Here is a 21633-nt window from a genome sequence, read left to right as displayed (position 1 = left end):
ATTAGAGTGAGGGCATGGGGTTGGGTGGGGTGGAGACATTTGAAAGGACGGATTCAGAGTTAGGTTACAGAGCGCTATGTCGACTGAGGAGATGGTGGGGTCACTGATGACCCTGAGAATATGAACTTGAAAGAATGGGTAAATTAATAGTGTTGTAGAGCTAGAGAACATGGGAGGCAGATGCTGGTTTTAGGGAAAAACATGATGGGCTCAGTTTTGGAAGTATTGAGTTTCCGATGGAAAGACATCTAAGTGGAGAAGGCTAAGGCCCTCAGGACCTTGACCAGAGGTCTTTCTGACACTTGGATGAGTGAGTTTAGAAGCGAAGAAGACAGGACTGGTCTGGAGATGTATGTTTAGGAACCGTTAGGTTGTGGGTGGTGATTGAAGTCTTAAGAGTGGATGAAATGCCTGGGGACACCTGACTCCGAAAACTCACTGCTAGTGTGACTCACTCCATGTGCCAACACTGCTTATGTCGCGGTCTTCTCAGATCCCCCAATTTCTCCATCTCCTTCCTTTCTCCCTTTCACGTTGCTTCTCTCTTCTACCATTTTTTCTCCTGTTATAACACTTCCTCTACACAGTTCTTATCGTGCCTCATCTAATTCCTTTCCATTTATCACCCCCTGTATTTCATTCCCATCTATTTTTCTATGCTTCTATCTCTGAAGTAGTCCTCTTTCCAGAGAAGGAAAACTCTGACTCCAAAAAACCTCCGCTGCCTTGCGGCATACCTCTTCAGGGGAAAGGCTAAGGGAGTAAACCCCGACAGAAAATCCGGAGCCGGAGTCCCTAAGGCGGTTTGACGTTGTAGTCAACACCGGCAACTCCTGCGGCGCACCTGAAGCCAAGCTGTATTGACTCCGTCTTTCCCTTGGACCCTTCAGCTGCGAAGAGAGGGGGGGTCTGCTGCATGGGCAACAGCAAACCCTCCATATCACCCTGCCCAGGCTCTGTAGCTTCAGCTTCACTGGAGAGGACACTCCAGCGTCATCGTAAGATGTCGATTCAACACGGGAGGAGACAGATACCGTGTCACTCCCGAGTCGGACTGCACAGCCATTCTCGGCGGTGCAGATAGACTCTTAAGAAGCTACACCATCGTCTCTCGAGACGGACGGCTGCCGACGGAGTCCTCTTTCCACTGTCTCTTCCCTCCTGTTTCTCTTCAGTTCTAGCCTATTTCTCTCCATCATATCTTGATCTCCTGGCTGTTTTTACAACTGCCACCCTTTTGTGTTTATGTTCTCGTCATCTACCTTTGGCTTCATCTCACAGATGACTACTCTCTTTATCACCACATGCCTGCTCTTTTGATATTGACTGCACTGTTGACCACTATTTCTTGAGCCAGTACCCTATGGGCTCTCTATCTTGCAGATGTATCAGTGAGTCTCAGATGTCATTACCCTATTTATGCTAAACTTCTGAGACGTGTCTTGAAAATCATTCCTCTTCCCCCGCAGAACCCCCATGGGGTGATATTTGGATTTCAGGTTCACTTAGAAAAACTTGACGCTTACTCAGATACCTTTTCATTCGATGACCCCAGCCTCTCTCTCCACTCTTTCTCCTTCATTATTTACTCAGTGTCACCTCCATTCAGGAGTCCTGCTCTTCTTTCTCTCCAGCCCCCTCCAAACCCATCATGCAGTCCTAATCTGTGTCCAAGTCCGTCTGTAAATGAGGTGTCCTAGTGTATGGCAATGCTTTTGGGGGGAGGTAAGGGAAAGAAGAAAGAGCTTTTCCTCTCTGCAGACAGGGAAACAGAGACAGCCGATAAGTGGTGTCACGATTGGCTTCTGCACATGCTAACAGGCTGGCATCTCACCTGACTCTCTTCCTCTATTCATTTGAAGATCTTTGAACCCACAGGACACTGAAGGGAAGTAAGAAGATGCCACACGACAGATGGTGACCAGAGAACACACTTCAGTGTAATCCTGCTGAATCATGTCCACAGCTCAGATGAGCTAAGGGAAAGTGCACCCACGCCAACGACTACACCCCACAAACAGCACACAGCGGTCATCTCTTTTTCTGCCCAGTCACACCTCATTGTCTTCTTATTTCCTAGTTTTTTGCTCATTGCTCTCCCGTACACATTTCTAGCTCCATCATGTGGATTCTATAAGCTTCTCTGTCCCCGATTTCTGTTTCTCTCTTTTTAAATCAACAATATTGTTAACCTCTGCTCATTTTTATTTCTCTGTCTATTCTTTTTAGCTTATTATTCTACGTGTTTTGTACAGCATATAGCTGCCTCTATTCCTACCTCCTGGTTTCTTTATGATTTTCATTTCTCCTCTCCATCAAGATATATATATTTCAATATTGACACCAATATTGCTTGTTATATATCTACCTATATATACATATGTGTGTGTGCATAGATATACACTCACATACATACGTATATATTTATTTATTTATTGTTGTTGTTAAATAAGTTTTCTTTGGATTTTGATCATGTAACATAACTCTTATTTTCCTGCCTATTACAAACAATACTCAGCCTTTCTGACCATTATAAATTTGTACATCAATTTCTTCATTCCAAAATGGGGATAGCAAGAGTTAGCCTGCCTAAGTCTTAAGAATTTTGTGATTACACAGTAAGATCTTATTTGCCAAAGTACTTTAAAATAGCATGATATAATCTAATTACAATGTGATGTAAATCTGTCAAAAACTATGCTAAAGTTTGAGTCAGCTGAAACTTTTTAAAAAAATATGTTTTATTGATTATGCTGTAACAGTTATCCCAATTTCTTTTCCCTCTGCTTCCCTCCACCCGGTGGCCCCCCTCCCTCCAGTTGTCCCCCCTCTCAGTCCATGCCCATTGGTTGTGCATATAGTTCTTCTCAACAGCTTCCTGTCTACTCCACTCCCTCCTACTATGCTTCTTAATTCCTGTACCATCGCCCTCCCTTTCCCACCTGCCCCCTCCCCGCTGACCTCCCCCCCAAATGTTCCCCATACCTATGATTCTTTTCCCACTCTCGTTGCCTACTTAGTCTGCCTTTGTTTCGATTCCCTAGCTTCTGTTGTTGTTTGTTGTGATACAGTTTTTGTTTTAATGTTCATAGTTTTGATCCTCCTCCTTCTAAACAAGTTCCTTTAACATCTCATATAATAGTGGTTTGGATCTAATAAACTCCTTCCGTTTTACTTTGTCCTGGAAGCACTTTCTCTGCCCTTCTATCCTGAATGACAGCTTCACTGGATAGAGTAATCGTGGTTGTAGGTTTTTGCTTTTCATTACTTTGAATATTTCTTGCCAGTCCCTTCTTGCCTGCAGAGTGTCCTTTGAGAAATCAGCTGAGAGTCTTATTGGGACCCCTTTGTATGTAATTATCTTCTCTCTTGCTGCTTTTAAGATTCTCTCTTTATCCTTAATTTTTGACATTTTGATTATAATGTGTCTTGGTGTGGTTCTCCCTGGGTCCAGTTTTTTTGGAACTCTCTGTGCTTCCTGGACTTGTAACTCTATTTCCTTCCCTAAGATAGGGAAGTTCTACTTCATTATTTTTTCATAAAATTTTTCAATTTCTAGTTCTTCTTCACCTTCTGGCAACCGTATAATTCAGATGTTCACTCTTTTATAGCTGTCCCAGAGGTTTCTGAGCTTCTCCTCATTTTCCTCACTTTTCGTTTCCTCTCTCTGCACTGGTTGACTGTTTGTTCCTTCCCTGTGTTCCTATTTGTTGATTTGATCCCTGGTTTTCCTTCCCTCACAACTTATTTCGCATGTGTTTTCATTCATTTCAGCAGGACCAGCCTTCATTCTTTCCCCGTCTTGATTAAGTCCTGCTGTTATTTCTGTAAGCTGTCTTATAACTATAGCTCTGAACTGAGCCTCTGAAAGGGTATCTATCTGTTCATCCATTAATTCATGTATTTGCTGTCCGGTCAGCTGTGTGATTGGGATCTCTATCGTTATCCCTGCCATCCTGGCAGTTTTTTGCTTCCTGGGTGGGGCTGTCACCCCTCCTACACTATAGGGGACAGAGCCCTGTGTACTCATCACTACTGGGTGACCCTTCTCACCACACTGTGGTGTTTTGTGTGTGTATTGGGGGGGGGGGGGTCCAAGCTGGATTCCTGCTGTTCTCTTTCCGTTGAGAGACCAGGAGCCTTCTCCTCCGTCCCCACGCCCTCCGGCCCTCACAGTCCAAGGCAAGGGGGGTCTGCCTTCCCCAGCATTGGAATCGCGAGCTGATGGGTCTGGTCTGCAGCCAGGGGTGCTCCCAGGTGCTTCTTGCCTCCCCTTAAATAGGGGTGTCTGTGCTTAACGCCGTTCTGCCGCTCGTTGCTGCAGCTGCCGCCACCAGCACAGCTTGGCCTCTCCGCCCCGGCTTCGCCCCCCCTACCCGTCCGGACAAGCACCACTTCTTTATAACTTCATACGTTGGACTTCCATGTAGCTTTATTTTCTGGAACTTCTGGTTATTTCTGGTTCTGTGGTAGTTATATTCCTTCTTAGTTGTGGAGGGAGGTGGAGTGTGTCAGTCTAGGCATCCATCTTGGCCGGATGTCCTGAAACTTTTATTTCTGCCTACAGTTACATAGCAGAACCAGTTCTCTATTGAGATTTTACAGTTGCAAATGATATTAATGTTAAGCAACGCATCACTATAAACACCTAAGATTTTAGTGTAAGCAGGCATGAGAATAAATATAAAAAAAAAGACGTCATCATTTTGGCAATTATTTCTTCTATAACAGAGATATATAATTACATACATTCAGTCAGTAGGACTCATCCTGTTAAACACGAGTTTATAATAATTTTCTGCCTCCTTCCATTTCCTAAAATGCTGAAAGGAGTTCCCAGGATTAACTGGGTATAAGGTCTTCAAGGTGCTCAGAATAAAATGCATCTGGAAACAGTAGCTGTTAATTCAGATTCCCGACATTCGCAGGCCAAGGCTTGGCATCTTAATCTTCTTTACCTGACCGACTTCTTAAGGCTGAGCTAAAAGTTTCCTGAGGCTCTTCTTCGTTACTCAGTTCTGTAGAGTCGCCGCCGCTGATCCCTGCAGAAAGAAAGCAAATTCCATAGCAGTCTCTGTCTGTGACCTCAGAACCAACCCAGCATGGGATCTTCAACAGGACAACTGGGAAAAGGAAGCTTGTACAGGAGGGTAGGGCCAGTCCTACTGCCAGGCCACCCTGTGGCTCCACCTCACTTGTTGGTCAAGGTGGCTCCAGGAATCATCCCCAAGGACAGGGGACAACTTTGTCATGGAAGGCAGCCCCTTTTGTCACCATTCTTACACCTTTTACCCTTTCCATTTGTCTGCACGTACTGCTGCCTCTACTCTGTTTCTTATCACGGGGAACCATGGAAGCAACATTTCAGGATGCCAGAGCCTCCGTCAGCTGGGCCCTCAAAGGTCGTGTGGAGCAGAGCACCCCTCCACCCTGGAACGACTTTGTCCTTTCTTTATATGAGTGAGGAATGAACTTGTATTGTTCTTGTGCTATTGAACTTTTATCCCAATTAGCCCATCCCATCCAACGCAAAGTGTATCATCTAAAATCCCCCCAAATTACTGTTTTTTAAATTTAAAAGAGATAAGCAAAATATTGACTGAAGCTTTTATAGCAAAGAAAGCTATTTGTTACATCAAGAGTTTTAATTGTTCTTACGTCTTTTCTTACTGTTCATCCCGGAAGTAGATGGATTTCCAATATCCAGAGAATCTAGGAGGTAAAGGAAAACATAACCAGTAAACTATGACAAAAGGAGTTATATTATATGACTTCTCACATTGCAGACTAATTAGGCACACGAAGATGTGATGATAATCATTTCTGTCTCTTCTCATCTAAAGGAAAGAGATCACCACCAAATGGAGCAAAGATTGACAATCCTTTAGCCTATATGCAGAATCAAAGAAGTTCTGAAAACTGACATTCTTTCCATAGGTTTGCAGATAACTAATTTGGCAGTGAACCTGGACTTAGCTGCCATGAGTCTGTGTAAACTTTTAAACTTATCACACTTGTGAGTTTTTACAATTTGCTAAAGGAATATTAATACGTTATAGTATATTATAATATGGGATTCTGCCCCAGAAGCTTTCAGGGTGCTTTGTAATATATAGGATATAAACTGAAGTATCTTTTTAAAACAATAAAATGTTATTTTACATCTGGCTTCAGAGGCTTTTAATAAAAGGTTATGGATGTTTGCTAGGAGTCCAAGCTGTATGTTTCTCCTCTTCTATTAACTTAGCATGTGTGATACATAAAAAATTGTTATATGTTTATTTATGGGAGTTACCCCACCTGTAGAATGAGGGGAATAACATAGTCATCTGGCCTACCTTTAGGTTGCTATAAACATAAAACAATAGATTTTTTTGTAAGTTATTTTGAAATATCACTATCTAGGCCAGTGTCATATTGGGGTTCATCTTTCGAAAGTGATAAATGAAATTTGATGGTAATAACCAGAAGCTTTTTTTCTGTCAATAATGAGAGAGCACGACCAGAGTCTGTGGCGGTTTGAACAGGTGTGTGACAATGCTGACCCATAGCTGACTGTCCACTTTCTCTGCTCTCCATGGAACAGCTGCTGAGTAGGTGAATAGCACTATGTGACCCACTGTGCTGGGGGTGATGACTCTGAGGACGTGCAGGAAGATGCACTGCCGTCCAACTAGAGCTGTCTTATTAAGCCTGAACTATAATGCTCTCTTCCTTTGCAGTCTTCAAGGTGGTCATATGAGATCAAGGCAGGAATGGGATCCCGGGCCGTGGGCTGCGCTCAGAGGAACAGGAGCCCTGAACTCAGACTCCTGCTGTCCCGGAGCCCAGCAATGGTCGTCCTTACCCTCCTCATCAGTGTCACTTCTCAGTGCAGGGCTCCAGGCTCCTGGGGGCGCCTCATCTGCACTGGACTCGGAAAATCCTTCATAACTTCTCTCTGCAGAAGGGGCAAATGTCCCTTGAAGGTCTCAGTGCATGACAAAGGAACCAATGGAGAAAAAACCTGGGAAGCTCTGAAAACTGACAGCTAGAATGTCCCTCCCTCAGTCCTCCATGATCTGCCTTTTGTAGTCACGTGACCTGTAGGTCAGTATTTTATCCCTCACTGTCCCCTGAGCCTGGGGTAAAGATATTTCATCCCTGGTGGACATCTCTGCTTTCTCTTGGCCCTCTGTTTTCTTTCCCCAGATTCTCTTTCTCCTATTACTTGTCTTTTTGTTGTTGTCTTTCTATCTGCATTCACATTTATTTTTCGCTCTGCTCCTCTCCCAGGGCTGTCTTGGAAGTCTGGCATGGAAGAAGACAGATTTCCCACTTGGCTGCTTCCCAGAATGACTTTGTGAAATAGACCCCCTCCCCTCCCCCATCTCATACTCCTGGGAGTGTTTACTTGAGAAAAATTAGAATTCTAGTGTATCTGAGTCTTTGACTTCTTTGTATGTTACGGCCATTAGCCTAACTTATACAAAAGTTAAAATCCGAACTGGCTAAAATAAAAGCAAATTTATATTTTACTTGGAAGGACGTGGAAAAAGTTGGTATGGCTCTTTTGTAGAAAACACTGTTCATTACAACTGTGAAGAGTTCTTACGTACTCTTACCTGCTTCCCAAAGCCTTTTCCTGCATGTAGGTGATTTTCTGAGATCCACGGGCCCTGTAAAGAGGGAGGGAAGAAACATCTGTTTGTACACAGAAGTCTTACAAATTCCATGATGACCCACAGCAGATAGTGTTCGTGATCATCTCAATGCTGAGATAAGCATCTTCCTTTTTCCTTGAACTTAGCCCAGTTCTGGTGCCCAGGGTCATACCACTGGGCTCCTGCCCGGCTCTCCCTTTTACTCTCCGTGTGAATTTGTAAATGACCTTCAAACATGACTACCTCCAGTGTCCTCACCTATAATGCTGGGATAACTTAGGTACCCTATCTTTGTGTTGAGGTTTTCGTGAAAAGAAAATGAACCCTTATTCATAAAAGTCCTGTGAACAACCACAATGTAAGCTCATGGTTTAACTATCATTTGGGTTTGAGAGCAGTTGGGCCGAAGCTATTTCTCTGTCATTAGTTCAAGAGCACAAACTATTCTTTGAAGACTTTTGAAGTTGGAGACTAACGACAAGAATGTCAACAAATACAGAAATACTGTGCTCACTCTGCTCTGTAGAATACAAAACAAGTTGCTGGAACATAAGAATATTATTTCAGCTCTTTAGTATTAACAGATAAGATAGTGCATAGTAAAAAGTATCATTTTACTTAGAATATTTTTGCTACATTTTCAACATATCCATTGATTGGGCTCATCTAGCTAAACAAGACTTATAATGCTATTTCCCAGTAGAGGTAGAGAAGTGAAATGCAGAAAATGATGTCCTCAAAGTCATTGAACCAATGCATATGGAGAATGTCAGAATAAGATTCTTCAGGAAACAGAGCTCTGGATTTAGACTCTGGATATGTTTCATCCAGGAATGCAGTTCTAATACTCCTGTGTGGTGCAGTCTTGGGTGCTGAACAAGTGGTTTCTTGGGTCTCTCCTTCCTCACTTGGTTGTAAAGTTATTGATCATTGCACAAAGGAATAGGATTCTTCAAGCGTCTCGGTGTGTGACCAAGGAAGTGATTCAGAAGGAAATTCTACAATAACACTTGGAAACACCTTGAAAAGCCATGTGTACCATGGCCTCTACATAGGCCACCTGGTCTGCCCTCTAAGTCACCTGCCTTGTAGGTTGGTGATGCTCCATTTCCTGTCCCCAGAGCAGAGGCAATTCACTGCTCTGTTTGAACCTTGACTTCTTACACGTCTATGTCTTCCTCCTCTTACCTCTTCTGCTGTCATTTTGCACCTCCTTCGTCTGCTGTTTCTTGGGGGAGGGGGGGCTTGGAAATCTCGTATTGCAGGTGAGAGCCTCCACTCCTCCCTGGTGCCCCTTGAACTGTTTACAAAGCTGAGAAATAATATCGTCTTGTGTCTGAGACACAGACCTACATTGGGACTCCCTTTTAGAGCAGTCTGCCTACACTAGTCACAAGTTAGAAGGTGTACTCCTGAAAAACTGAAGTGAATTTACATTTTCCTTTCAAAGATCTAGTGGAGCACTTGGAATAAACATATTATTTAAAATATTGGTCAGCCTCCTTGTAAACTGCCTTCTTCCTGCAAACCGCATGGATCTCCTCTCCTTCTCCAAGCAGCCTGGCAAGAGCCTCTTCTTAAAGCAGCCTGGAGATCCCTTCTCCAAGCCACATGGAGGGAGCCCACAAGAGCCAGAGAGTGAATCCAGGTGGTCCTGCATTGAGAGCTGGAGGGCACCCCAGCACAGAAAGGACCTCCCCAATCAGAACTGAGTGATTGGCAGCTACTGGTAAAGCTGAACTGTGCCTAGGAAGTAGGGAAACGGTGTTTCTGACTTTCCTAAGACTGGCCAGGTCTGGGAGGGGGAGGCAGGACTTGGTGTAAATAAACAATTCTTTTTCTTTTCACCAAACTCTGGTATTCAGAGTTACAATTCTGGCGGCGGGCAATCGGGTCCCTAACTAAACAGCCCGTGGGTTCTGTTACAGCAACTCATCACTTTGTTAGCATATTTCTACTATACAATAAGTATAGGGGACGTATGTTGACTAACAGGACCCATCAATAGGCAACATCCTCAAAAAATATGTATATGTTTATTTAATAATTAGTATATAATGATTTCTTAACTTCCTGCATTTCCTAAAAAGGTCAAGTAAAATAAATGCAGAGAAGGGGATTCCAGGAGAAAGTGGCTCTCTGGTGCACCAGGAACTCAGAACCGATGCCTCGGGGAACAGGAGCTCTTAAATCAGGTCCCTGCAGCCCAAGCCTTGAACTCCCAGCGCCTTACCAGGTTGCCTTGCCAGTGCGGAGGTGGAAGCTTTGGGGCGCTCGTCTTCATCGGAGTCCTCGCTGCTGATCACTGCACAGAGGACAGAACCCCGTTAGGGTCTCAGGGTGGGGCCAAGGAGCCCGCGGACAGGAAACCCCATACCAAGAGCACGAGGAAGACCTAGACGCTGAGTTAACCCTGGTCCCTGGTCTCTGCCCAAAGCGTGTGGCCTGCGGGATCCTCCAGGTCCCGCACAGAAGGGGGTGAAATTCGTGCATCCCTTCTGGCGCCCACCGTCACCCTCTCTCCTACCTTCATCTTGATTCTACTTCCCGCCCCACCCCGATTCTACTTCAACTGCCGCGGTCATTCTACCTCTTACCTGCAGCCTCGTTCCACCTTTTCTTTGGTTCTCTATTGGCTTCTTCACTTTCCTCCGGGCTCAGCCCGTTTACCGTCGTTATGGCTGCCTTCCTGGCGGTGGTATCTGCTTATACTTCTTCTCTTCGTGACTTTCTTTCTCTGTCTCCTCTCAGACGTATTTTGGCTCTCTGATTTTCTCTCTTTCTTAAAATCTTTTTCTTTTTTCTCTATCTTCTACCACCATACTTTACTTTAGAAATACATACTCTTACTTTAGAAATAGCCTCTCAGACATCAATACTTATTTCTGCAATTTCTGTCTTTTGGTATTTTTCCAATTCCTGGGAACCCTTGTCTGCTAAACTCATAGCTAAGGTGCCGCTTCCCTCCGCTCCTGCCTCCACGCTGCGCGGTCACCTGAATCTCCTCGGTGGGCCCAGATGACATGTCCCAGGCCTTTGCCCAGTACCTGGGATTCGCATCTCACATTCTCTCCGTTGGTCTTACCTATTATTTCAGACACCTGGTTACATTTAGTCACGGTTTGGGTTTGCTTTTCAAGTTGTGAATTAAAAAATGGCTTTTCCTTCTTTATATCCACCAGAAATACAGAACAGGAATTTATTTTGACTCCATGGTTGCGTAGCTCCGCTCCTAGACCAAATTGCAAAAATGAACAATTTCATTTATCCCCCCCGAGTGAGGGAGCAACCCCACTACAGCGAAGCCCTTCTCCCTGTGATTCCGCTGCTGGGAGAGCGGCCCCCACGCTCTCATTCCTGCTGCTCGGCTCTGTGCTTCCTTTGTGGCCTCTCAACTCTGGGTTTTTTAGTTCATATTTTCTTTTTTACCTACTCTTGCTCTTCTTTGATGATTTTTTAATTTGCTTTTTCAAAAAAAAAATCATAATTGCAGTAAATCATACATGGATAAAAATTGGTAAATAATAGATTTTGAATTATTACAGAGGAAGCATGCCTGAGTAACCACCACGTTGGTTAAGGAATAGAAGATTATCACCACCCAGAAGCCTCTTAGTAACGCCTGCCGCTAACTGTCCCCACTGAGCTTGCTCAAGTAAACCATCACTTTGACATTTAACATCATAGGGGATTAAGGTTGCCAGTTCTGACATTTATATAAATTTGTCTAGATGGAATCATGCCTTCTTTCTGTGTGTCATTTGGTTGTGGGGATTTGACTTATTTTCTCAACATTATGTTATAGTCATCTGTATTTATTTTGCATATCTATTTTTCACTGCTGTATAGTATTCCACTATAGAAATTATCCATTAAAAAAATAAAACCAGTCCTGGCCCATGTGGCTCAGTTGATTGGGCATCATCCTGCAAAGTGTAATGTCACTGTTTCAATTCTGAGTCTGGGCACATGCCTGGGTTGCAGGTTTGGTCCCTGGTCAGGGCGTGTATCAGAGGCAACCAATTGATGCTTCTTTTCCTCTCTGTCTCCCTCCCTTCACCTCTCTCTAAAAATAAATAAATAAAATCTTTAAAGAACCCGTTGGAAGATTATACCAACTGGTTTTTTCCAAAAGGATGTGTAAAGGCAGAGATTTAGTTGTGAGCGTGCGCTCAGGGGGAAGGTGTACGCAGGGAGGACGGGAAAATGCAGCCGCGGCAGGTGTCCTTCTGTTCACACAGCGCAGTACCGCCCTGATGCTGCAGGCCACAGGACAGCACTGGGCTTTAAACCGTAGAGCCACCTGACCTGGTTTGAATTTTTGAAGGGTCCATTGCGCTGAAGAGCAGAGAAAAGACTGAGGGGAGTAAGATAGGCGGAAGGAGCCCAGCAGGACACCACCATTCCTCTATTGAAGCGAGAAGCGGTAGGGGTCTGGATTAGACTGAGCGAGCAGGGGGTGGAGAAGGATGGATAGACTGGACATGTTTTGAAGTTGAAATGGACAGATTGGCAAACAAAATCATGTTGTTGTTGTTTTTTAATTCACTAAGGGTTGGGACTGTCCTTAATCAGCAGTAGATGACAGACACAGCCTTTAAACAGAGGTGTCCGTGAGGTCTTTCCATAAAGACCTTCAGGCGCTTGGTCGAATCAGCCTGGGTGACAGGTGTGGGCTGGACAGCTTACCCTCTCGACGGTATTAGAAACAGCCCCTTGTGCCTTATTCCTTGTGATTATTTCCTCAAATCAGACAATGCTCTGTCCTCTGTCTCATTACCTGGCCCACTCTCTACCAGCTTTTCATTCATTGTCCTTTGTCATTCTCTACATAGTTCTCTTTGTGCCTTCTTCCATTTTTCTGTTGCCTGGTATTCATTTCCTTCTGTATCTTCCTCTCTCCATACTCTTTCCCTCCACCTTTGTATCACTTTCTCCCAGGGCCCAGCAAGGTCAAGGCTGAAGCGGGGGAGGTGTCCGGGGCACAAGAAGTGCGGAGATCTTTATCTGGGTCCCAGGGTCTCCCTACCTCACCCTAGACCTGACCCTGACGTCCCCTACCTGATTTTTTAGATTATCCTAACTCTGTTACGTTTTCTAGTTTCTTCCATCTGTCCCCGCTCCTTAATTACTAATGACCTGTGTACGTCTCTTCTGCATCAATTTTGTCTCTCAGTTATTCCTCTCTTTCTTTCTCCAGGTCTCTCCTAGCAATACGGCAGGCTCCATTTCTGCACTCTGTGGGTCTGTGTGGGTCCCCTCTCTTTGTTCATGGATGTCTCCTGAGTCGTGCCTTCATTCACCCTCTGCCCCCAGCAAGTACTCCTTGGCCCCTCCACATGCATCAAACCCAGCCACTCAGTCTTACCTGCTGGCTCAGACTCTTGGGCACGTTGTTCATCTGCATGTTGGTTTTCAGGCGCATTGTTGTCATTGGTTGTACGTTTGTTCTTCGCACTGATCTCTTCTGTTTCTGAGAGTCCATTTTCAGGTGGGGCTATACCTAGACCACGTTTTGATTCATAGATATGTCATTTGCTCTCTGCATCGATCAGGGTCCCACAAGAAAACACAAAGCTCTCTTAGCTTGTAGAGCAGAGGGAATTCAATCCAGGGGGTTAGTTATACAGCTAATGGAAGAGCGGAGAAGTCCAAATCGAAGAATGCGGCAACCCGAGAAATGGTCAACAGGAAGCTATGCGAGGGGCCAAGGCTGAGCTCCTGCCCCAAGGTTACTGGGTAGGTAGAAGCGGACCATGGCTGCCCGACTGGTGGGAGGTAGAGTCATGCGAGACGCGGCTACTGGCCGAGCTGAGAAAGTGACAGCAAAATGCCCGGCTTCTCACTTGCTCCTGCCCTCCAGTCCCTTGCTGGGGCCTCCCAGGCTAGGAACTCAGTGGGAAGCAGCACCAGGGAGCTGGCGAGAAAGTCTGCACGGGTCTGTGGCCGGAGTTAGAAGGCAAACAGTAGCAGGAAAGGAACAAAAAATGAATCCCCTTGAGTAAACCACCCGGGGCCTGTGCATCCCCTTCCCCATGGCGAACCTCTTCTGCTCATTATTGGTTCCATCGACCCATCCCACTCTGCTCCCACCAACCTCAATAATTTATGAATGGATAAATATTTTTTTCAGTGCAGTTTGGATTTTTTATATAGCGCTATTTTCGAAGCCAAGGAATTTATGTAAAATGTGATTTAAATATCAATTCTCACAAATTTAACATAGACCTTGTGTCATGGGACATGTTTTGCGCCACATCCACATTCCCTTGAGCCTTCTCTTGGCAGGTTTGAGGTAGGGGGGTGGGGGTGAGACCCAGCTTGTCCTCGCCTGTGCATGTCCCAATCAACCGCTCCTGCTGGGTCAGACTCTCGGACACCCCTATCGGTGGTTTGTTTGCTTCATTTGGAATGTAGGCTAACATTTATTTATATGCATTTTCCGCCGTCACTGAGATGCTCTTGGATCTTATTCCTAGGCAAGCCTACCCCCAGACCACACAGTGTGTTATAATTGTCTCCTCTGCCTGCACCCTACACACAGAGACACACACACAAACAGTAATGACCGTAAACACAGTGACATTAACAAGTGCGTGGGATACTGATGAAGTACCAGGCGTGACTATGGATGCTTTACACGACGTAACTTGTTAAAAATCTACCACCCTGTGAGGTAGGTAGCGTTATCACCTCCATTTTATGGATGATGAAACTGAGGGACAAACAGGGGAAGTCACTTCCCTGAGGTCTCAGGGCAGAATTCGAAGTCAGCTGTGGGTCCCCAGACCTCCTGCTCTGACACCGCCCCACAGTAGAGTTCAATCCCTAGTCTCAGTGGCTGAACCTGCACAGATGGCCTAAGTCTCTAAGCTCATTCTTTGTCCTCTGAAATAGACAGATGACATACCATCATTTTAAGTGTCTGAGAAGATGAAATAAAATACTGCCTGTATTACTATAGGGATACAGTAACTGATCAGAAAATTAACTTTCTATGATTAATATCTTAAATTTACAATATTTTAAATAATTTACTAACATTATTAAGAGTGTTATAGATTAAGGGAAGGTCAAGAGTTGTAAACAGTAGTTATTGGTTGCTAAAGTACCAAAGTGTTTTCCTAGAGTCTGGCCAGGTGTTAGAGATGATGGGAGAGGGTTTGCATGGGAGACACATGGTGTCCAGGGTCCTGTGTGAGGGACCCAACAGGTGAGAGACCCTGGCCCAGGGGAAACACTTATCACCCTTCCCCCAGCACTCCCACTGCAATGCCGGCCACCATTGGATGTGACATCAAAGCAAGGCTGAAGCCAGACTCAGGCGAGGTAGAGGCAGAGGACTGGGAAGGCAGGCGCAGCGACAGTAGGTCCGGGCCTATCGGCAGCAAGTGCGTTTAAGGAGTACGGAGGGGGCTGCCCTCCCAGCAACCAGGAAAATGAAGGCTATGTTATCTAAATCTCTGGAGAAATTGCAGATGCAAAGGATGATTATTATGGGCCATCAGCACTAAAAAAAAGCAGCCCTCACCCACCGCAGCACATGCCAGAACGGGACAAAAAGAGCACATTATCACGAATCAGTTAGTAGGAACACACCGTTATAATTCGAGGGATGTGGGCTTCTCCAGGTCAGCCTTGGATATTCATTTTCACCTGGTCCTGGGGGAAGAGATGAGATGTTCATTTCAGAAACTGAAGTTTATTTCAGAAATGCCATTTCCCCCTAATCTCCTATTAATCCTTATAAAGTAGGACTTGAAGATCCCCTCCCCCCAGGTGACAATACAGAGGCCACAGGGACCTGGAGGATCCCACCGGACTCTCGCAATCAGACCCAGGTCCCTCTTCGGGCTGAGAGGGCCTTGGCCAGCCCTTCACACTGAGTGTCCTCCACGAGTGTCTTGGGCAACCGGCAATCACTTTTCTTGTTACCCACGGCCAGAGTGAACCAGGTTTTGTCCCCAGAGCTGCCTCTGACTGGTGGCCTTACTGTAGCTCCTACAAAGTCCTGGTGCCTCATCCTACCTTCCTTCACACCACACCCTCTCTCTACATGTCTGTTTCTCTGCTTCGTTGGCCTTTTCATGAGGTTCTGTGTCTGACTCGCCTGCACGTTCTCCAGCTCCTCGTATCCTTCTTTCTGTGTATTCCTCTCTGCATGTGTTTCCCTATTTTAGTCTCAGGCGTCTGTCTTTCCATGAGGTTGTCTTCATGAGCACAAGGTTAAGAACACAGGCTCTGGGTTCAGAAGGTCTGGGCTCATCCTGCTCATTTGACTTCAGGCCAGCTACATATGACATGGTCTCTCTCCATTTCATTCTCCTAATTGCAGAATGAGCACCTAAGACAGACTAACCTCTAATGGCTGCTGTGAGCACCAGCCCACAACTGCCAGAGTAAACGTTCATTCAGGTGAGCTCCTAATAGTATGGTTGTTGTATTGTGTCCTGTCTTTCATTTCCGCTCCTTCTTTCCTCTCTCAAAGTGCCCACATCTTCTCCACGTCTCATCGCCTCCTTTCTTCCCTCCCTATATAACTGCCCATCTCCTTGACTATTCCTGCTCTCGAAAAACATTCCCCATATATAAATCAGTCCCATTTTCTGTCGTCCTCAAGGATCTCCTATGTGATGTTGACTCTTTGTTCTTGGCCCTTCACAGCTTCACACTGATCTTCTCCTGCAGGGTCTTCCTGATTCATAAGTACTTCCAGGTTAGCATTCTCTTTAAATCTTGTTTCCTGACACACTGGGTCCCTGTTCCTTTGTCTTGGTTATTGGGCCCATGGTCTCTCATTATAGCTACTGCTCCAGGATCAGCCCCTGGTTGGCCGCTCATACAAACACCCCTCCCTGCCTTCGCCAAGCTCCTCAGCAGTTCTTCCCTGATTCCTCAAATCCACTCAGAACTCAGGGCCCACACCCTTTTCTCCTTTCTTCTTCGCAGGTGAGAATTAGTTTTTATCTGGTTGCAATCACCTTGTTCAAGGCTCAGCGGGGCGTTCAAGTTCTCCACACTCTCTTCCCCATCACTTTCTTGGTGACAAATTGCCTCATGGATTGCTGAGAAAATGAAGAGAGAAGACACTTAGAGAACTCCATCAGAGACCAGGGACATCATCTCAAATTTACATGCTTAGGAATTTTCAGACCTTGGACCTCTCAGAGCTAAGTGGGTTCCCATCCTCATGGTGAAGTTCCCCATCACTGCTGGACAGAAAAAAAGAGCCCCTGACAAGCCTCTATATATTTCTCACACAGAAAGGAGCCACTGAATGTCAGAATAAAGGAATTGTGAAAACATTATGAGCCTGTTAGCTCATGTGAAAACATTCATATGGCTGGGAAAGCATATATCAAAATAAATACTGGAAGTGAAGTATGTTTTCCAAACTATTCAAACTGTAATGAAAAAACAGAGGGATACCTCAGTACAAGAACTAGAATGCTAGAGAGATCCATGTGTGTAATAGAAAAAGCCCAATAGCTTTAAAGATGGGCCTGAAGAAGAGGGGCGATGGACTTCATTGGGTCAAGGAGGATGAGTGTCTCCCAAAGACAGACCAGAAGACTGGTGGAATGAGACATGTCTCACTGGTCGTGGTTGGGGGCGGTGGTGCAGAATCCGGGAACAAAGGAAGGACCTGAAGCTGTAAGCAGGGAGTGACTATTTCAGTCCCGGAGGATGTCCCCAGATGCCTGGATCAGGGGCATGGGAGGCTGCCCATGAGAAGAAAACAAGGGCACCAGCCCGGGGCTCCTGCCTATAGATGACCCAGCAAATGTAAGGAGGAAGGAAAGAAACCAAGAAGCCTGGGTGTGTGTGTGTCCATGGGGCGTCCAGTGAGAACAAGACACCAGAAGGAGGTCAAGGCTACCCCAGGCTGATGACAGGAGCTCCTCCTGGGACCATGCCCATGGGTTGGCTGATGGACAAGACTGTGGGGACCATGGATTCTTTGTCATTCCATGAATAAAACCATTTCTCCTTTAAGAATGATTTTGACTTTGGGTTAATTTTTTTGCTCATTACTCTGGAAACCTGATGAAGGTGGCCTCTTTTCTGTGTTACTAGACCAACACTAGGTTCAGGGTAAAAAATGACCAGTGAATATAGGTAGATAAATTGCGTGTATACTAGGAGGGACTAGATGTGAACTATCCCCCATTTTTGGTCTACCTCCAATGTGGTGAGTCTTGTAACTCAGCTGTCCCTTGTGATATCTCTATAAGTTGTTGCATGAGACATGGACTTCCCTGGGCATGGTGTGGCTAAATCAGGGTGGATCCTACACTAATAGCTAAGCTGTCACCTGAGGTGAGTAGTAGTCAACTTGGTGGACTGCTGTGTGGACCATTGCAAGAGCAACAAGTAACGCTGCCTTATTGAAATGTTATGTTTCTTGTCCTTCTAAGTAAATCTGATGCCACTGCAGCTCTGGTTGTGCTGTGACTCTAGATGGCCAGTTAAGGAGACTTCAAGGTCGGCATTGTAGCTATTATGCCATAGGCCTTGATCATGATATGTCTGTTTTCTTAACTGGCATATCCCCACTGCCCAGCACTGTGTGTGATGCATGGCAGGAACGAAATATATACTTGTCAAAAAAAAAGATTATCCTGTATATCAAGAGGTAGGTAATAAACCTAATTACCATTTTCAAAGCCTTTATAAATGTTATTTAAGTCAGGGTATTCCTGTTTGTTAGTGTCGCTGAACAATGCATCCAGTAGTGACAGATCAAATTTCTTCTCCAGGTGATTGAGAACATTGTACACCACTTTCTTTACAGGGACCAGGTTTCTACAAGATTCTTCACAATCCTTAAAAAATAAAAATGAAGAAGCTATAAACACAGACTTCCCATTACAGAAGAGCCCTCGAAAGTGATTTTATTGTTAATGTGTTATAACTTCCTTACCTAGACATTGTCTCATGTAAAGTTTTAGAATTTCTATATATTTGTATGGCTATAAAGTGATTGTAACATCATAAATCTTACTTACTTCATACATTTTATTGGTGATAATTTCACGGTCACGAAGAGTCTCAAGGAAAGGATATGTTTTGTTTATTGCATTTGAAATCTCGACCTTATACCTTCTGAAGTGTTTGAATACAGTCTCACAGATAAGCTGTTCGTCTCTACTCTGGTCTTCTGTGGACATCCTAGGGAGGAAGGATACCATATGAAAATGGTCATCGAGATTCCGAGATGCCCGTGGAGGCTGTAAGATTTTACACATTAAGGCTAGGCAGCAAAGAACCAACATATGTAATTGGTCTTGACTAGAGAGGAAAATACGTGGAACTGAAACAATAAACAAAGATTTAAAGGAAGAAAGTGTGGAGATTAAGAAAGACTTAAACACAAAACTGAAAAAGTCCTTTTCAGTCTGTCCCAATCAAAGCTATCTTCACATATCTGAAAATTTTTAATTAAAAAGTTTAAGTCTGTACAAAATTGAGATGGAATAGATAGGTCATCTACAGAGAAATAAAAACTAATGGAATAACAATAGAATCTAACCTTGAACATGCATCTTAATTAACAACTAATAGAAAATAAATCTCAGAAATTTAAAAACAAGGTGTCTTCTCTCTGACCAATAGCAGTTAAGAGAAATACTATCCCGCATTATAAAATTAGTTCATAAATGAAAAGATGTGGTTTAATAATAATATGATATACAGGAAGTCACAAGAATATCAATAATTTCTTCTGAGACTTCTGCTTTGCATTAATATCCATTTATCTGTGCTTTGTTATATATGGTGAATCTTTTTATGTGCCTGAACTTCAGAAATTGCTGTCGTTTCTGGTGAAACTAATTGCAAACTTGAGTCTAATTCTGGTTCTTGGTTGATCATTATTATGATAATAATGTTTTAGTCAACATCTTGTATTCCTAAATGTTATAAAGACACATACAAATTTTTTTTGTGTCAAACCCGAAAATAAGTATTGGCACTTTCCAGTCCCCAGTAAGCATCAGGGAATAATAATGTCACATAACTGTGTCAAATTCCTGCAAGAAAAAATTTCTAGTTAAGAATGGAAGATAAAAAGAAACTTTAGTCTTCTCTGTTACTGAGAACCCCACGAAAATGATAATAAAGGAACTGGGTTCACGGTGACAAAAGGAATGGCGAGGACAATGAGTAGATGACAGATTTCAACCAAGATTTATAGGACAAAATGTGGTCAGAAGAGAGTAATTGCTGTTGTAGGAGGAGAAAGCAACCATGTGCCCTGTGGAGTCCTGAAAGCGGTGGAGATTGACAGGGAGACATGGTGCAGAAAACTGACGTTGTCGTTTGTAAAATGAAGAACAGAACAGTGCACCTTCTAGCCCACAACCCACAAGCTGACCCCCTATAGCCAGGCAGCCTCAGAGACAAGCAATGCCAGCCTTTTATCACCATATGTTGATGTTGCCTGCTACTAGGTTTCATATATGAAATAAATACATCAGGTATGCTTTTGTGTCTGACTTCTTTTGCTCATCATCCATGTTTTGGGATCATTAGATATTTGCTCCTTTTTCTTGTAGAGGGTATTCTATTGTGTGCTTCTACCATAATCTGTTTTTGCATTTTCCTGTTGGTGAACGTTTGGATTGATTCCAGTTTGGGATTAGTGTAAATAAAGCTGCTCTTTTTGTGGCAGGATGTTTTCCTTTCTCTTGGGGAAACAGCTGAGATTGGACTTGCTGGGTCATTGTGTAAGACTACGTTTAAGCAGCGTAGAATCTGCCAAATCGTTTTTCGAAGTCTATTAGATATAGCCTTTCTACTTTTAGCTATTTTAATGTGTGATGTGGTATCTCAAATAGCTTTAATTTGTATTTCTTTAATGACTAATGATATTGATGACATTTTCACACGCTCATTGGCAATTCATGTATCTTCTTTTGTGAAGTGTCTGTTCAAGTCTTTGGGCCATTTAGGTCACTGTGTTGTCTTTTGCTACTTATTGGTGTGTAGGAGTTTGTAATATATTGTGGAAAGAAGTGCCTTGCATGAGTTATGTATTGGAGACATTTTCTTTTAGCTTGCCTTTTATTTCTTAACTGTCTTTAGTTTTTAATTACTTTTAAATTAAATTTACTGGGATGACATTGCTTAATAAAATTACTTAGGTTTCAGGTGTACAATTCTATAATGTTGTCTGTGTCTAAGTTCTTTTTTTCTTCTTAATCCCTTCACTTTTTCCACCCAGCCCTGCATCTCTCCTCCCCTCTGACAGTCGTCATTCTGTTCTCTATCTATGAGTCTGTTTCTATTTTGTTAGTTTGTTTATTAGATTCGCACAATGGATTATTACTCAGCTGTAAAAAGGAAGGAAATCTTACCCTCTGTGACAGCATAAAGGGACCTGGAGAACATTATGCTGAGTGAAATAAGCCAGTCAGAGAGAGGCAAACACCAGATGATTTCATTCATATGTGGACTCTAATCAACAAAATCAATTAGCTGTATCTTCTGATAAAGAGAAATTTTTAATTTTGATGAAGCCAAATCTATTTTCTTTATGGTTAATAACTTTAATGTACTAAGAAATCTTCACCTACCCAAAGTTAATTAAAATATTTAAAAAACCATTTACCCATAAGCATGGGTATTTTTCTAGATTTTCTGCTCTGTATCATTGATCTATTTGTCTATCCTCAAGCCAATAGCATATTGGCTTGAATACTACAGATAATAGAAAGTCTAGGAGTCCATTAGGAAGATTATTTTAGCTTTTCGAAGTCTTTTGGTTTTCCACGTATCTTTTATTATTTTTTATTTCTTTTTTACTTAACAAGTGTTTATTGAGGTCACTGTTTTTTATTTTCAATATTATTTTGTATGGGGTTCAGTTATGTAGCATAGTGGTTAGAGGAGCATATACTTTACAGAATGTTCCCCCCAATATTTCTAGTACCCACTTGGCACCATATCTTTTAAAATCAACTTGTCAGTTTTTATAAGAAGAGTCTTT

General features: G+C 43.6%; 1 protein-coding gene across 1 annotated transcript in view; it reads right to left on the bottom strand.

Annotated features, from left to right (window-relative positions):
- SP100 (SP100 nuclear body protein) overlaps positions 1-21633 on the bottom strand; it is a 75243-nt gene that overhangs the window by 28475 nt on the left and 25135 nt on the right. Inside the window, exons 2-12 of the mRNA XM_090284913.1 lie at positions 18653-18815; positions 18301-18469; positions 16625-16708; positions 15243-15305; positions 13012-13146; positions 10729-10875; positions 9877-9948; positions 7605-7658; positions 6848-6940; positions 5659-5712; positions 4959-5042 (exon numbers count right to left, since the gene is read on the bottom strand). Of these exons, the coding sequence (XP_090141039.1) occupies positions 4959-5042; positions 5659-5712; positions 6848-6940; positions 7605-7658; positions 9877-9948; positions 10729-10875; positions 13012-13146; positions 15243-15305; positions 16625-16708; positions 18301-18469; positions 18653-18815 (1118 nt within the window). The remainder of the gene's footprint in view (positions 1-4958; positions 5043-5658; positions 5713-6847; positions 6941-7604; positions 7659-9876; positions 9949-10728; positions 10876-13011; positions 13147-15242; positions 15306-16624; positions 16709-18300; positions 18470-18652; positions 18816-21633) is intronic.

Source organism: Furipterus horrens, unplaced genomic scaffold, assembly GCF_987537825.1.
Source record: "Furipterus horrens unplaced genomic scaffold, mFurHor1.1.pri manual_scaffold_1, whole genome shotgun sequence".
Lineage (NCBI taxonomy): Eukaryota > Metazoa > Chordata > Mammalia > Chiroptera > Furipteridae > Furipterus > Furipterus horrens.
The sequence above is the reverse complement of the archived record's forward strand: the minus strand, read 5'-3'. Positions and strand labels throughout refer to the sequence as shown.